This window comes from Pseudochaenichthys georgianus, chromosome 7, assembly GCF_902827115.2.
Source record: "Pseudochaenichthys georgianus chromosome 7, fPseGeo1.2, whole genome shotgun sequence".
In the NCBI taxonomy this organism is placed as follows: Eukaryota; Metazoa; Chordata; class Actinopteri; order Perciformes; family Channichthyidae; genus Pseudochaenichthys; species Pseudochaenichthys georgianus.
This window is the reverse complement of record NC_047509.1, coordinates 11,547,236-11,564,947: the sequence shown is the minus strand read 5'-3', so window position 1 is coordinate 11,564,947 and position 17,712 is coordinate 11,547,236. Positions and strand designations below refer to the sequence as shown.

At 40.2% G+C, this 17,712-nt stretch overlaps 2 protein-coding genes and 2 non-coding genes across 7 annotated transcripts; all 4 read right to left on the bottom strand.

Moving 5' to 3' along the window:
- Window positions 1–274: 274 nt before the first annotated feature.
- On the bottom strand, window positions 275–8,591 carry naca (nascent polypeptide associated complex subunit alpha). 4 transcript variants are annotated; one of them, XM_034086725.1, is made up of 10 exons: window positions 8,503–8,591; window positions 7,625–7,699; window positions 2,848–4,259; window positions 2,259–2,808; window positions 1,641–1,726; window positions 1,305–1,382; window positions 1,076–1,222; window positions 847–975; window positions 637–759; window positions 275–392 (listed from the first exon to the last, which is right to left on the bottom strand). In XM_034086725.1, exons 2-10 carry the CDS (start codon window positions 7,692–7,694, stop codon window positions 378–380), a joined length of 2,610 nt encoding a protein of 869 aa, XP_033942616.1. In that variant the 5' UTR covers window positions 7,695–7,699; window positions 8,503–8,591; the 3' UTR covers window positions 275–377. The 4 variants fall into 4 exon arrangements, with proteins under 4 accessions (XP_033942616.1, XP_033942621.1, XP_033942615.1 ...); XM_034086730.1 differs by lacking the exons at window positions 2,259–2,808; window positions 2,848–4,259 and adding an exon at window positions 4,986–5,783; XM_034086724.1 differs by having other exon boundaries at window positions 2,259–4,259.
- Window positions 466–539, bottom strand: LOC117450191 (small nucleolar RNA SNORD59). Its single transcript, XR_004552568.1, has one exon. It is a non-coding gene; the product is annotated as a small nucleolar RNA SNORD59 (small nucleolar RNA).
- LOC117450193 (small nucleolar RNA SNORD59) lies at window positions 1,483–1,557 on the bottom strand. Its single transcript, XR_004552570.1, has one exon. It is a non-coding gene; the product is annotated as a small nucleolar RNA SNORD59 (small nucleolar RNA).
- A 2,076-nt stretch (window positions 8,592–10,667) lies between the features above and the next one.
- Window positions 10,668–16,549, bottom strand: prim1 (DNA primase subunit 1). Its single transcript, XM_034087524.2, has 13 exons — window positions 16,321–16,549; window positions 15,253–15,410; window positions 15,056–15,162; window positions 14,000–14,073; window positions 13,775–13,911; window positions 13,537–13,595; window positions 13,266–13,375; window positions 13,027–13,118; window positions 12,543–12,675; window positions 12,384–12,453; window positions 12,172–12,284; window positions 11,043–11,141; window positions 10,668–10,955 (listed from the first exon to the last, which is right to left on the bottom strand). Exons 1-13 carry the CDS (start codon window positions 16,448–16,450, stop codon window positions 10,936–10,938), a joined length of 1,302 nt encoding a protein of 433 aa, XP_033943415.1. The 5' UTR covers window positions 16,451–16,549; the 3' UTR covers window positions 10,668–10,935.
- Between the last annotated feature and the right edge of the window lie 1,163 nt (window positions 16,550–17,712).

Sequence of the window (17,712 nt, the reverse complement as noted above, 5' to 3'; positions counted from 1 at the left end):
CTGAACACGCCTCACCTAGTACTATTTTAGAGGTCAAATAATATTTCACACAAAAGATTAGAAAACAGTCCAAAGCATACCAATATAGAACATTTTTTCTTTCATATCCTGGAACCATACTCAAGGAACTATACATTTAAATAATGAGTTTTTAAGTCTCTTGTTCATTCATGGATTTCTGCCCTTCTCTGGTCTCAACTAAATTAAGAAGCATTTCTGCAACCCAGCTACAACAAAATGCCCCAATTCCCAATGAAGAACAAAAACATCAAAATTACATTTTATCAAGCCACAACTTTATTTCCATCTTGGGTATAAATTGTATAAACGAGCTCAAATCAGCAACCTTTCTTTAACCCTTTTGTGCCAGGATCCCATTACATTGTCAACTCCTGCAAGAAAGGAACAAAAATGGTTCATTAACATGTGTTGATTTATGTTTTAACACAAGTGTAAGAATATTTCTCTTCTCAGGACAGAAATGTGTCTTCAGTAAACTCAGAAGAACGAAAGTCACTGTATTAAATCATCACTGAAGAGTTCACGTTTATCTACAGAAGTATGAGCAAACCATTTAGAACGGCCTGATGAATCTAATTGTTTTACAAATATTAGATACAGTTGTATAAATCTCACCATAATAGCATTGACGATGTCATTGTTGTTGTTTTTCAGAGCGCGTACCGCCTTCGCTCGCGACACGTTGGCTTGTGACATAACGAGTTCGATGTCCTTGACCTCAACTCCGGTCTCATCCACCTGGAAAAATAAGGGCAATGTTTTTTACATGATAACAAAAAAGGGTTTGCCTCTCCGAGAGTTCCCTTGAATAAAACTGTATCTCACCTCTTCTTCTTCGCTCTCCTCCTGTACTGTTGGCGTCTGTGTGTTTTCCTGGATGTTTGAAACTGCTTCTCCCTGTACCTTGAACTTTTCTGCGGCAGCCAGCTGGGCCTGCTGGGAAAGATCTTCGATCTAGGGAACAAAGAGTAAAATGAAACATTATTTCAGAACATCTTCACTTGAGAGCCTTTTTGTAACATTTTGACCCGACCCATTCATCTTGGTTACATACCTTAGCTTCACCGAAGACGATGTATGTGTCTGATGCAGGGCTCTTGTAGACGTCTGGTTTGGTGATGACAAACAAGATGTTCTTTGACTTGCGAATAGTGACCCTGGTGACGCCCGTTACCTGCCTGAGACCAAGCTTTGACATTGCCTGCAAGAAATACAAGTCATATTACAAATGTGTCCAATTCTGAGCTTCAAAGTAAGTAGAACAGTGCAAATTATGCAATTACCTTTCGTGCTTTCTTTTCACTGCGGCTCTGTTTGGCTTTGCTGACAGGTTCCTCGTCTATTTCAGCTGCTGCTGCAAGCTGTAAGAGATGACATTCATCCACATTTTAGAATGGTTTAAAATAGGGTTATGTAGATCAGGAAATGTAATTGAATCCTAGTTATTGTGCAAACACCATCTCTTCTCAGGACAGAAAGGTTGGCTTCAGGAGGCTCAGAAGAACGAAAGTCACTGTATTACATCATCACTGAAGAGTAAAGGACAAATAACATCCCTTGGAAGTGTTGGACATGGTTGTAGTATTCTTTCAGGATATTTAAGACCACACTAAACTCACCTGAGCCTGCTGTGTCTGTGTCTGTGCAGAGTCCTGTTCCTCCAGATCAGGGACTGAGTCATCGCTGTCAGACTCTGTACCAGATCCTACAGGAACCACCAACAACAAACAATTGTAAGTCACAACAAACAAACCATTACATATGTTTACTAGCAAGAAAATATGCTGCATCAATCCTGGAGAAGGGAAATGGGCATGTTAAAAATGGTTCAAAATACACTATAAATATGTTTATTCGTACCCCAGAGAAACTCACATACCTAGTATGTGGAAAATTCTCAATAAAAATTGAACTCAAATAACCAATAAATATGCAAAAGGTCACCGTGATCACAGCAAATAAACAAATGTGTACTCCGTTTAAAACAATACCATCTCCACAAACTAAATATAAACCATTAGACCACACCATTTAACTACACATCGTTTAAAGTATGCAAGAGAAATAACTGTTTTACAATAAAATGATCCATGTAGGAAGCTTTTTAAATGAACTCATTAAAATCGAAAGCAAAGCTAACATTTACTTCACAACCTTCACTTTAGTAGAATGACCTAAACAACAGTACAGTTCTCAAAACAGTGACGGCAGGCATAAAAAGAGAGAGAAGAAAATACCCTTGTTGTTCTTGATCACAGGTTCCACCTTGAGTGGGGTTTTAGCAGTTTTGGGTGGCGAAATGGGCTCAGAAGGTGTGACTAGCTCAACCACAGGTTTAACAGGGGCAGGTTTTGCAACTGCCTCAGCAAATGTAAGTTTATGGGGAGCTGGGGAAGGAACAGCTGGCTGAACTGGAGCAGGTTTTAAGGGAGCAGATGAGGCATCAGCTTGTGGTGTGGAAGGCTTGGAAACCTCAGCAGGCACCACCTTAACCTCAACCATTGCTGACTTTTCACACATAACAGGGGCTGGCTTGGTAACCTCAACAGGAGCAGGTTTAAGCTCAGCTGCTGGCTCAATCTCAACAGGAGCAGGTTTAAGCTCAGCTGCTGGCTTAACCTCAATGGGAGCAGGTTTGGGCACGTCAACCTCAACAGGAGCAGGTTTAAGCTCAGCTGCTGGCTTAACCTCAACGGGAGCAGGTTTAGGCACGTCAACCTCAACATGAGCAGGTTTGGGCTCAGCTGCTGGCTTAACCTCAATGGGAGCAGGTTTGGGCACGTCAACCTCAACAGGAGCAGGTTTAAGCTCAGCTGCTGGCTTAACCTCAACGGGAGCAGGTTTGGGCACGTCAACCTCAACAAGAGCAGGTTTGGGCACGTCAACCTCAACGGGAGCAGGTTTGGGCACGTCAACCTCAACGGGAGCAGGTTTGGGCACGTCAACCTCAAGGGGAGCAGGTTTGGGCACGTCAACCTCAAGGGGAGCAGGTTTGGGCTCAGCTGCTGGCTTAACCTCAATGGGAGCAGGTTTGGGCACGTCAACCTCAACATGAGCAGGTTTGGACACGTCAACCTCAACATGAGCAGGTTTGGGCACGTCAACCTCAACGGGAGCAGGTTTGGGCACGTCAACCTCAACGGGAGCAGGTTTGGGTACGTCAACCTCAACGGGAGCAGGTTTGGGCACGTCAACCTCAACGGGAGCAGGTTTGGGCACGTCAACCTCAACATGAGCAGGTTTGGGCAGGTCAACCTCAACATGAGCAGGTTTGGGCAGGTCAACCTCAACATGAGCAGGTTTGGGCTCAGCTGCTGGCTTAACCTCAATGGGAGCAGGTTTGGGCACGTCAACCTCAACATGAGCAGGTTTGGGCAGGTCAACCTCAACATGAGCAGGTTTGGGCTCAGCTGCTGGCTTAACCTCAATGGGAGCAGGTTTAGGCATGTCAACCTCAATGGGAGCAGGTTTAGACATGTCAACCTCAACGGGAGCCTCTACTGGAGCAGGTGTGGGTTCAGCAGTTGGCTTAACCTCAACAGGAGCAGGTTTGCTTGGAGATACCTCTTTAGCAACCTCAACAATTTTCACTGGGGCTGTTATAGGGACAGTCATTGGCTTCACAGGTGGGATAAGTGGAGGGAGATCATCAGTTGATGCAAAATCAGGTACAGGGCTTGGTAACGCTGTCTTAACCTCAACAGCTGCAGGAGGGCTAGAGGCAAGAGCTTCTGAAAATGAAACTGGGGGTGCCACAGCAGGCTTTGAGGTAACTTTGAAAGCAGCTGGGCATACAACAGGCTTTGCAGCAGCTGCTGGGGCAGGTTCAGCTTCAACTATAATTTGCTTGGGGCTAGCCTCTACTGATTTTTCAAGAACTGTGGTGACTTTGCACTCTACAGGGGCCGGAGTAGGCACAAATGCCTCTCCCTTCATAGCTCTTCCTTGTTTGCCAGCCTTGACAACTTTTGGGGTAAAGCGGTTAGCCTTATTAGCAGAGGAGCCCACAGGAGAGCCAGCTAGGGGCGATGGCACGGGCGAAAGGGGAGTAGTGGAGGAAGTAGATTTTGGTGAGGTGGGCGAGGAGGAAGAGGCAGACAGAGAGGAGCGTTTTCTTCTGCCAGGGACAGCCTTTGGGGCAGACGAACTCTGCGGATTCTTGGCATCTTTGCCTTTGGGCTTTACATGGCCAGTAGCAGCCCGAGGTTTCAGGGTCGCAGCTTGGGCAGGAGGTGTAGCTGAATAGAAAAGTAATTATTTAAAAAATATTGCTGGTAAAAAGACTTACTCATGCGGATTAACTCATCAAACCAAAACGCAATCTCCTTGCTTAGGGTTAGGAAAGGGACACGCCTGCCTAACAGACTGATGCAAAACCACAACTCAAAATGCACAGTACTTAGTACCACACAGGAGAGCACATTATATATTTAGTCAGGATGCAAAAAGGGAAAACCATACTTTCAATGCATATCACACTGCCACATCACAATAGCACTTACTCAGAAAATGCATAAACGCACCAAAGAATGGACCAATGAACAAGTTCTTTAAGATAGGACTGACTGACTGACACCTGGCCTAATTGTAAGATTTTAATTTTAAACAATTGAACTTAAGTAGATTTTTATAATTTCCTCTCAACCTATTTAACAAACTGTATAAGAAGAAAAAAAAAGACTTACGTCCAACAAAGGAGTACCTATTCATTTGTTATAAGAGTGAAATAAAAACTACCGCATTAGCAACAATTTCAGATGAGGCAAAAAAGATGCAACTTTAAATAAACAAGGACCCAGAGAAAATCCACTGTAAAAGAGGACGCAGGAGCATTATACCTTTGTACCTGCCACATTCATGTTACCATCTGTGAAAGAATAAGCCCACCCTGATCAGAAAGATTAATTTAAAAAAAAAAAAAATACAAAAAGAGGGGAGGGCCTGTTTTTTTAGGATAAACCAACCTGAATGGTGGCGAGTGGAAAGAGATGGGATGTGGTCACATTTGGAGGGCTGATTTGACTGAATGGCCTTGGTGAGAAGAGTAATAGCATCTTGCTTGTCCAGATCTTCATTTACGGTAGGCGGGTCGACAGTCACTTCAGCAGGCGATACTTCATCTTCAGCTGCGTCCAGGCAAAGATTCCTCAAGTTTTTAACCTCGGTCTGTGGAGCATCTTCACTGCTGGCACCGACATCTTCAGTAACAGATGGTTTCGATACATCAGGAATTTCTTGTGCCGCTGCACTGGGCTCCTCTTCAGTGGTCTTTGCTTCAGTAGTAGATGGTTTCGGTACATCAGGAATTTCTTGTGCCGCTGCACTGGGCTCCTCTTCAGTGGTCTTTGCTTCAACAGAAATCTTTTCAACCTCCTCGATGGCAGTTTCTTCAGTAGCAACAGCAGACTCTTGACTTTGTACTTCTTTAGCTGGTGGCTCTTCTGCGGAAACAATGGGCGCTTCGACAGCAGGCAAAGATTCTTCTGGAACTGGCATGTCATCTGAAGCCCCTGCTGGTCCAGCAGTCACCTCTTCCTGTGTGACAGGTGTGGCCACCAACCCAGTCTCTTCAGTTTGCTCAGTGATGTCTTGAGTCGCAGCTATACCATTTGCTTTATCATCATTGGTCTGAATGCTAGCTTCTTCTGTGGAGGCTATCGCTTGAGCAGGATCAGAAGTTTCTGTAGGATTCTCCAGTGGGATTGTTTTGCTCACAGGAATGGCCATCTCAGGGGGAGCAGAGAAATCCAATGCTCCTTCAGCTGATTAAGGAGTATCAACAGGAGTAACAGGGGGAGGGGCAATCACAGTCATTGTTTGGTGAGTAATTTAACGTCAACGCAAATTTTTAGAGCTTCAAGAATACACCGTGAAGTGAAAAAGAAATTGTGCTCCAAACTAGGGCTGAACGATTCGGGAAAATTAGCGGATTTCGTTTTAAAACTAATGTTTCGATCAATCACGGAGGGAAATTACTGTAAGCCATGGTAACAAGTAATCTCATCATGAACTACTTTTAAAATCTGGCAGAATAATCAATAAGTAAAAGTCTTATTATTAACATGTAAACTGTTTGATTCAGTTTCCACATCCAGTTCTGAGGTGCAGCGTTTCTATCAAATAAAAGGGACGTTTTCAAATTTGCATTTGATTACTTTGCGACGCCGGTTGAAATTCGGTTTATCGTTCAGCCCTATCCCAAACGTGAACAGAACGACGAGTTTGTAAGAAGTTAATCTACATGTTATTGGCACTTGGTATGCCAAAGTATAACAAAGAAAGGGGTGTTAGGTGCAGTAAGTAAAAGACAAAAATAGGCCCAGGTCCCAAACTCCATGCAGTGTGCATTTGTGAGATAAACAGAGGATCTTTGCAAGTATGCATGAAAACAAGTGATTAATCCATTTACTAACATAAATGCTTGAATTAGACAGCTCACCATGTGTGATTTATTTCACTGATGAAAGGCTTTGTGGAGGTGTTACTTAAAGTCTAGAAATCACTTTGCAAGCCAATACACGCCCTTTTATCCAAAAATGAGGGCATTTTGGTCAGCAGAAAAGGAGGGCTGTGTTATAATGTACACACAATCCTTATAAAAGAATAACCCAAAACAACTGCGGGCCTTTTCATTTAAGTGTCTAGTGCTGACCCACTTGGGGGTGAAGTTACATCAGTATTAGCTCTTACCATTGAGGCAAACACAAGTATTGAAATATGGCGCCATTGCTTTCAAACGTCACCTGAACTGCTCTTTAGTGTTGTTGGTTATCTTTACCAAAAAAGTGGGATGTTGCACCAAAAAAGTGCACAATTAACTACATTTGCACAAACATGTAATAAAACAAAAAAAAGTGAAAAGTGCATTTAAGAATTGTCAGCATTTTGTTGCTCCTACCTGATATAAAACTAACTCAAACACATCCACGATAAGAGTCTTCTCTAATATGGATACAGACAAATCTATACATTTTATTAACCAGTAATTGCCCCATTTTTGGTCAAAAGAAAAGCGTTGCCAATGGCTGACTTTCAAAAGATGTCCATATTACCATAAAAAATCAATACAATTTCTTCAAAAATGAGCGACTGGAAAACGTAAATAATTATCCTAGATTATTTCTCAGTCTGTCAAAAAACTAAAATATACAAATCCCAGATAAACAGTGGTTTTTAAGGCATTTATCGTGCAAAGGGAAAAACCACACTAAACACCATGCATTGTGTGCTAAATCCAGTTGTAAGTGCAAGTCACCGCACACCATTGTGAGTCTGTAAATAAAGAGGGGTCCTGGATTACCATTTTCAAGCCAAGCTGAGCAATATCACCACTGCAGATTCCTCAATGGGCAATCCTCCCTTACAAATGTCCCACCAAATGGCTGGTGATGGTCAAAATAACCATCACCTGTTACATAAACTCAGCGTCCAGCCAGCTGAGTCAACTCACCAAATTATCCTAAAAATGCAATATTGCTCTTTTACTCAACAAATTGCCTTCCGTAGAGGGCCATTTGTTGAGCAATTTGACCCTTTCAGGACACCCAGGATCCCGTTGTTTAATATGCATTATGGCATGCCTGTTAAGTTAAAATATACGAACCGGTCTCCACTTGAGGCTGCTGCATCTCCTGCTCGGTGACTGGGACCGTTTCTGTTGCTTCACCAGGCATGGTTGCTGTAAAAATAAAAATACATTTTGATTAACTCAAAAGGGAACTCTTAACACATGCCAGTATTGGATCACTACTATTAGCAAGGATAGTAGTATTACATCAGCTATTCAGAGTCCTGCTGTACACCAGTATGGTCAGCCTCTGTTAAGTGTATAGTTAAATATGGAAATCTATCATATCCAAAGGTGTATGAAGATAATGATGTTTATATTATGTTGAATGGTTATGAGCTTTGTACGTCTATGAAAAGTGTCTAACTGTGATCAACCTATGTGTACCCTTCTTGAACAAAACCATCTAAAGAAATACATTGAGGTAAACATGGACACAAAGTTGGAGCGTAGTTAGCCATTTAGAGAGTGACTTGCAGCTGAACAGGTGACCGAGCCCATGCTTTAGCTTCGTCTGTACTCTTGTTGAAGCAACATTAGCTAACGTTAGCTTCGGTTAGCTGACAGCTGGTGGCAGCCTCAACAGGAGAAAATCTTACGGCGAGTAACAAAGACTACCATTTCCTTTTAAACCCACATCTGAAGGTGACACAAATAAACCTAACAGCACCAGACAATCTGCTCACTGCGGCCCTGACAGGCTACTGGTAAACTGGAAGTCATAATGTCCCCCCATTTTGAGCCTCTGATAGGCGTCACAACGGCTCATTTATCGCTTTACAGAGGGACGAAAAAAGCAAATATCTACCTCAGCCTGATACTGCTACTTTACTTTAACGCATAATACCACTAATACAGACGATAATAAGTGAAAAACTGCTGGATGATGTTGGATTATGAACGGAGACACTCACCGATTCGGGATGCTATATCCAAGATGGCTGTGAGAGAGAACTTCTGACCTCAGCTCCGCGGTAATATCCGGTACAGAGCGGGGAGTTCTACTTCCGGGGCAATTTAAGGCACAGGAAGTCGTTTTTTTTTACTGTAGAAAAGATAATACCGTAATTTCGACATAATAGTAAATCATTAACATCATTGAGAACCTGGACTTCTACAAAAAATATACATTTATAAATCCTACCACATGTAAAATAAAAATGTGATTGAAAAATACTGTAAACCACTAGATACTCTCAAATATCGTCTGAGAAAGTTTCTCAATATTTTGAGAAACTAACTCATATTTTGAGAACGTTTCTTATTATCTTGCGATAGTACCTCATATATTTTGAGGTTTGTCATTATTTAGAGAATCTACAATAGGCTACTTGTACTTTTGGTTATTTGTAAAACAGTGTTATTAGGTTATCATTACTTCATTACATATCAGATGGAAATAATTTTCACTCAACTACATTTATCTGTTACAGCAGTATTTTACTTTACAGATAAAGACTTTACAAACAACAATTTGTTTGTTATTTGTCTATTATAAACAAAAAACCCATAAGTATACAAAGTTAAAACTGGCTCTACTATCCCAGTAAAATACTGCTTATAAACCTGTTGTAAAATAATCAAATGATATGAATGATTGCTTAATTATTTGTGTTATATTTGCCAATAGTATCTCTGATATGTCAGTACTACATATAAACGTTTCTGTGTGATTTATGTATTCTGTATACTATGATCTGATAATCCAGGATGCTTTAGTTGATTTTCTAAAAATAATGGGTTTATTGTATTCTGGTCCCGGCTTGCTTGAATTGATGGTATCTGGTTAACTCATGCAGACTGGGCATAATTATAGAATATAATAGTTTAATGTCATTATACATGTACAGTGAGAGAAATAAATGCTTCTCCCTTGAAAGGGTGCCAAAACAAAAAACATCACAACATAAGACAACAAATACACGCAGCATACATACTTAGGAATAAGGAATAAAGTGCAGTAATTATTTCCAGGAGTATAAAAATAAAATGTATAATATAATAAATAATAATCGTAGGTATGTATTTATAATAATGATATATATTTATATATGTACTGTACAGTCACATTTATTTCACATGCAGGATGATTAAGAGGTATGACTTTCAGGTGTTAAGAGCAATGATGGCTCTTGGGGAAAAACTGTCTTTGAGTCTGTTTGTTTTGGATTTGATACACCTGTAGCTCCTGCCGGAGGGAAGCAGGTTGAACAGGTGAAAGCCGGGGTGTGAACTGCCCTTAACAATGTTTTCGGCTCTTCTGAGGCAGCGGGAGGTGTAAATGTCCATCAGGGAGGGGAGAGGGCAGCCGATGATCCTCTGTGCTGCTTTTACAACTCTCTGGAGCCTCATCCTGTCGGCCTCAGTGCAGCTGGCGTACCACTCTGTGATGCAGTATGTTAATAGGCTCTCGATGGTAGAGCGGTAGAAGGTCACCAGCAGCTTAGTGGCCAAGTTGTTCTTCCTGAGTGCCCTCAGGAAGTGCAGACGCTGCTGGGCCTTCTTGATGACAGCTGTGGTGTTGTCCTTCCAGGAAAGGTTGTTGGTGATGAGGACGCAGAGGAACTTGAAGGTGTGTACCCTCTCCACACACTCACCGTTAATGTCGAGGGGAGCGAAGTCGGTAGTATTCCTGCTGAAGTCTACGATGATCTCTTTGGTTTTTGTGGGGTTCAGTCAGTGCCAGGTTGTTCACTGAACACCACGCTGAGAGCTTCAGTACCTCACTCCTGTAGGCTGACTCGTCTCCTCCTGAGATAAGCCCCACAGTGGGTATCTTGATGATACTATGATTAAAAAAAACTTCATTCATGTGTGTAGAGATTTATTCTTAGTAAATATTTTTGATTGTAATATTTCTGCCTTTTTGTAAGCTTCTGAATGCAAGACCTTTATTTGTAATGGAGTATATTTTTAATTCTTTATGCATGCTGTACTTACAGATATCACTGATATAAACAAAGACAACATCTAAAATCAACATAAACTTTACAGAACGGTTGGATAGTTTAGTGAAAATTGTTGGCAAAAATATTGCAAACCGTTCTCATTTAAAGTAAGGGTTAAGTAAAATACAAGATTTTGAAAAAGTTGAAATACCAAATTTATTTTCACAAATGACTGTACAGTAGAGGAATATAGAAAAAAGCAGACAAACAGCATAGCATTTGTAATGTAGTAGAACAAACCTGCAGTAAGGAGATGTTCTTATGTGGAGGAAATGATTGTACATCAAAAAATAGAAACTTCCCACCCCAACACAGGACCGTTTGTATCGTCATCCATATTAGTGATCGGGAAATATTAACAATGTTTTGTCTGCATCACTTTCTGATCGTTGATCCAGTTCAGAAGTCTTTCTGAAGATCTAAAAGAACAGAAGAAGAAAAAATAATTACATGAAAGAACACACTTCATAGAGACGCTTATTTAATCTAGGAAAAATAAAACTTACCACTCTTTTTAAGAAGTTCTCCTTTCCATGAGCGAGCCATCACATCCAGAAACTGGTCAAAGCATTTCACATATTTCGCCAGGCTTGTTCTCTTGTAATCTGTCAAGAAAATAAATCCGTGAGCTGCTAGTGAGGTTTTCAAAAAGGAGTTTTGAATGTCTCTTATTATGCCTTATGACATTTCCGGGGGAAATGTTTTTTTTTTTTTTTTTTTTAAATCAACTTTCTTAAATGAAAAGTCCTCAGTCGCCTCCCTCGGTGTGCGAGTGCTGGGAGAGCAAACTGTTTCTGATTACAGGGCAAATGTGTTTCTTTATGTTTTTATTTTAATTAGTTTTCACTTTACAATGATCTGTAGTTATTTCACACAAGTTGAAAACAATGATTTGCAGCCACCACTGGTTTCTAATTCTAGAAAAGTATTATAATAATAATATTTGTGTGGCCTAATATTTATCTGCATCTGTGCGGGAATACACATTTGAACATAACTAATAGATATGTAAACATTTAAAAAAGCTGGGCAGCATTTAAATGTTGATTTTAAACATTATATATATTAAAGGTGGGGTAGGTAAGTTTGAGAAACCGGCTCGAGATACACTTGTTATATTCCATGGAATGCTCTTAACGTCCTGATAGCAATGAATATCTGAAGTGCTTTGACAAAAAAATCCATACAAAAAAATGTCATCTGTGGAAGGCGTAGTACTGTAGAAAGCACGACCAATCATCTGAGCCGGCCCGGCTAAAGTAACTGGATGGCCTACCTGCCTGTCAGCCTTCCATCTGTGCACAAACTGATCTCGTGCCCTCATTGGTCATGTGCGTGTTCGTGTGTGTTGGAGGAGGGGCTCTGTAAGGAAGTGGCAGATTTGTTCCGGCTGTGTATTTTCCAATTCTAGCGCACTCAAGCTGGTTTCTCAAACTTACCTACCCCACCTTTAAGCTGCGTTCTATTTGGTACAGTCCTAATGATAATCATTATAAAAAGCAGGTCATGGTTGATTTGACCCTTTAGCCTTATTTTGAACCAGGTAAAGCGAGCAAAATTACCTTGTGTTAACCTGTAACTTAAAAAAGGGATGGTCATTTGTGAAATTTACGATGAGCTATTTGAGAATCTCACCTCTGATCTTTCGACTCTCTGCTGCGTCCTTCTCGTTTTCCTTGTCATTTGTCTCCTCTGACTTCTCCTCCTCTTCGACTGTCCTGGGACGATCCAGCTCCTCACAGATCATACTAAAATAAAAAAAATAAATAAAAAAAAGTTATGATATAAGCTCTGACGATTTCCAATCACTGCAACAACAAAGCATGGGACAGTTCACTATCACTAACTTGATGGTGGGCACAGCAAAAGGATCAAAGGTTTCCAACTCTTTGAGGTCGATGGGAACAGAAATGCGGCCTGGTCAGAGTTCAAAAGGGAAAAATTACATTAAGACTGTCATTAATAAACACGCCATCTACATTAAATCACATTAGATCTATGCTTACCTGTTTTGGGATGGACACTGAAGGGGCTCTTCAGCAAATGGTTCACTCCTTTACTGACGTTCACATCGAGCCGGGGGTAACAATACTGCAGCATGATCTCTTTCTCAAAGTGTTGGCCTTTTTTGGATGTGGCCTTTAGAAAGAAAGATAAAAAAAATTTATAACAACCTCTATGGTGGTCATATTTGAAAAAACGAATCAAAGTCACGTTGTAATATGAAGAGACTGTATGTAATAAAAACTTAGGATAAGAAATATAATGTGGTCATTTATTTCCCCACCTTAATGACTCTAGGGTTTATCAAACATAAAATGAGCTACTCCATTTGTATAGTCTTGTCCTTGTAGAACACTGATCAAAACATTTTAAATCATTGTGCTTTCGTGTGTAATTCATTCTAAGAAATGTGTCGTCTTCAATATGGCCCCTGAGTCCCTTTTAGATTGATAGATTATGAGTTTAATGACTAGTCAGCAGTATTACCTGTTTCCGTTTGGCTTGGTCCTTCAACAGATTCCAACGGTTCTCCGGTTTCTTCTCGTTCTGAAAGTCCTGCTGTAACTGTTTTCTTACATGTAAATGCTTGAATTAAGGTCAGGTAAAGTTATTGTTGAACAAGGAGAGATCATACTCTCATGTTTGAATCACATTCGATTTGAGAGAAATAAAATGTGGTGTTTTCCATCAGCTATTGGCTCTACTGCATGTTCTGAAAAGGATATCTTCAGGTGTGAGTGCCAGCACTTTGTCCACAGATTCCTTACGACCCAGTATGTCCTGGTCCTGTAGTGCGTACAGGGGGAAGTATCGCTCCACCACCACCAAAGACTCTCTGCGGAAGTCACAGGTAGAGACTTTCAAACAGCTGAAGCAACAACATCAGTCAGAGGCAACAACCTCAATAACAGTCGGTGTAATTACACACAAAAAACGCAACAGAAAAACTGTTACAGCCTCAAATTCACTTTACTGACAAAAGGATTGGCTTCTTACTTGATAAAGGGATGAATTGGATCTGAGAGCACTACTTTCTTCATCGTCTCATCACCTCCCTATAAAGACAGCAGTGAATAGAGCACACAATCTTGTGTTATTGACCCCCATGCCGATGCAAATATTTCAGAGATATGATGGCCTGAAAGAGACAGACAGATACACTAAACCCAACACCCTGCTGCTCATAAATAAATATGTCTTATTTATCTTATTAAAAGCCTAAAAATACTGTTACCTTAACCAGGCTGAGGTATTCAGCCACTGCGGAGCGTGCTGCTACCGAGAGCTTCCTGGCCGCTTCATCACACACCCAGCAATGCACTCCTCTTCTGCCAGAATAAACCCACAGCAGGTGCTGGAAACCAAAGTCATCTAGAAGATCACATACATCAAAAAGTGTTAGACACCTGTTCTGCAGAATATAGAAAATTACACAAGACAAAATGAATGACAAACAAACCTCGAAGAGCTCTATCCAGGACGCGAATGGCGATGGTCATCAGGGTCCAACACTTGGGGCAAATCTCTGCAGCACTAAAAGGAGAGTTTGTGTTATCTCAGTTAGGGCTGTGCAATTAATCATATTTTAAATCGCAATTACGATCTTGGCCTTCCACAATTACGAAAACAACATAATCGAAAAAACGATAATTTTGCTTTGCTAGGTTGTGACAGTGCACTGCAACATATTTGATCTAATTTATTTGTATTTATCATATTAATATATGTTTAGTAACTTGTGGAAGTGCGCTCCAAAATATTTGTTGATCTTGTTTATTGGTATTTATTATTTTGATATTATTTATTTAAATGTATCATTTATTTTAGTATTGGTTTTTCAGTTGAATTATACGTTCAGGATAATCAACAGTTAAAAACATACTGTTCAAATTATTACTTGTATTTGTTTTAAAGTTCAATAAATCCCCAGCGTGTGCACTTTGCTCTGCATCAGCCAAACGACTCGCTGCGAGGGGGACCCAAGTTCCCATCAGCAAAAACACGTGGGTTTGCTATCCTGGCTCCAAAATGGTGGAATGAGCTCCCCATTGAAATCAGGACGGCAGAAAGCTTACACACCTTCCGGCGCAGACTGAAAACTCATCTCTTTCGACTCCACTTCGAGCGATAGAATGACTAACAAAGAACTGCTAACAGAGCACTTATATACTAATAAAGGACTGGCTTATCTATAGCCAGTTGAGCAGCACTTGAAATGATTGGCTCTATGAAACCTGATGTACTTATATGATTCTGTTTTCCTCAAGGTTGTGTCTTCCTGGTCGAATGTACTTATTGTAAGTCGCTTTGGATAAAAGCGTCAGCTAAATGCAATGTAATGTAATAAATGGATGTTTTCAAAGTCAATGAATAATCGGATTTAATAATCATGATATCAATTATTGACCAAAATAATCGTGATTATGATTTTTGCCATAATCGAGCAGCCCTAATCTCAGTTATGTAACAGTCAAGATTTAATAATTTTAACAAATTAACCACAAAATCAATTTACCTGCAACAGCTTCTGACATCATCATAATCAGTCATATCGATATCAAACACCAGCTCCTTCTCCAGGGCCTGGAAGGTTCCTGACTTCACTGTGTTGTGCTGATTGGGCTGTGGGTGAAACATAATCAACTTTATCCATAACATATCTGCAGGGGCAAGAAAAACTAAGAATGCAAAAGAAGATGCATGCATTCTCACCCTGTGACTGTATATGGCCCCAATGTCGATCTTGTAAGGGTTCATCTTCTGCATCTCCTTCTCCAGCTCGTTCTGCGTGGTGAAGGACTGGTAGCGGACGTAGATGTCATCTTTGAGCGTGAAGGAGAACTCTCGATTCTGAAAGTAGTTCTTCTGCACTGAAGTTGTAGAAAAAAATATATATTAGTCCTCTATAGTCGGTGGTTCCCAACTTTTTTTGTCAGACATACGTAGGTCAGGTGAACTCATGTGTCAAACTACCTGGGAGATTCCAAATATGTTCATTTAAATCAACTTAAAACCAGGTTTAATTTAACTATAAAAGATAGAAAGTGGAAATACAGTAACAGTGTTTACCATGCAACAAAAACACTCTCATACAACTATAATTTATTTGTACTTTGGAAAAGCACATGCTGGTAGTGTAATACCTGTTTATCCATTACTTTTAGGTATTATTTTTGAACCATTTATCCTATATTTCCTTTAGCTAACTAATTCAATTGTTTGGACACTTAGAAACATTTTGTATTATGTGACACTTTCAGTCACATATTGTTCAGTTGTTATAGTAGCTGATTTATGTATTTTTGAAATAAAAAAAAATTTCAGATGAGATGAGCTACAACACTGTTACAACACTGTTTTTGTATGTACCCATAGAAAACTGCAGAAGCACACATTTGAGTACGCCATGTTGGGAATCATTGCCTCTTTTTCACATTTCAATTGCAACTGTTCTGATCTATAATTATCTTCTTGACTTTGCCTATATTTGTATTTCCTCGTACTGTTTATTGTAGCAGTCAAACACATTTGTAGTTATTCAAATACTACTTTGCAATAAATATTATTCTCATTGTTGTGTTGTTTGCTCCTTGACTTTGCAATAGGAGGGAATAAGCACACCATGCTGAACAAACAATATGCTTCATAATGTCATCAAAACCTGCCACTGAGCTCTCTAATTTAGCAAATAACAAAACATGAGTTAACAACATAATGAATTCATCTTGCTAATGTTATTTATTGCTAGCTTTCAGCGGGCTGTCTAATGACGACACTCACCTCCTCCATAGTTCAGCCAGCGGTAATACTGTGAGAAGGGGAACAGCCGTCGGTAGTACAGCGGCAATATGTCCGGCAGAGAGGCCGAGTCATAATCTGAGGCCGGCATTACCTGACAGTGCAGTAACATAATCGTTACAGTTGTGAAAATATGTTAAATTGTCAAAAAGAAGCTAGCTTGCGGCCACTACAGACTGACAGTTCGGTGTGTTGTTTTACACTGAGAGTAGCGCGGGAAAAGACAAGGGAGAGAGCCAATGAGAAAATTATTACACAATGACGTCATCAAAAGCGGAAATAGTATTAAAATGTTTTTTTTAATTGCAGCAGCAAATGCTACCAAGCGAATGTAATGTCAAATGGATATGAGTAAATTGTATGTAAATACTTGCCGTGCTATAAAGATTATATCTCACTTTTTCAAAGCTTTATTTAACCTTGTAATGTGTGTCCTACAACGGAAGTGAAGGCGGAAGTGTCAACGTTCTGAGAGAGCATTGTGGGATGGGTAGGCATTTGACTCTACTGCAAGTCCTTTTTTATTTTGTTTGGTTTTACCCATCAACCAATAAAAACGTAATTTCACTATTGGCTGAGTATTTGTGTATATATGTGTGTCACAAATAATATCCCTTGCAATGTAGTAATTTCTATACTGCACCTCTAGAGGGCAGTACCGTTTAAGGACAAATATTATAATACCCCATTCAAGGGATTGTGGGGGTCCTTTTCCTCATGGACTGAAACATTATCAGTTGCTCTTTGGACTGTGGGCTGTGCATTATATATGATTTACTATCTAATTGTATTCATTTCGTCTCATCTATAGCTTTACTCTGTTGTCATTAAACCTCTCTATAATTGCCATGCCACTGGCTCTGTCATGTTGCCTTTATTGCAAACAACATGGATATTTGATAGAATGTAAATGGCAAGACCTTTTACACACACACACACACACACACACACACACACACACACACACACACACACACACACACACACACACACACACACACACACACACACACACACACACACACACACACACACACACACACACACACACACACACACACACACACACACACACACACACACACTATGTACAGTGCAGCTGTAATTTAAACATGCCTCACTTACAACTTAACTTGCAGTATGTGAAATGTAATATGAAAACTTTAAGAAACAAAATAAATGTATTAACTTTATGCACATCAATATTTTGTGTGCACACCTTTCCAACCACGACCCGTCCATTCCTCTGCACTCCATTGAATCCAGTTGTTTCAGAAAGGTTGACGTTGACAGTGAGTATTACCTTTCACCGTTGCAATTATCCAACTGTTATCATAATATGCTACGGTATGGGAAAAACCTGTGCAGTTGATT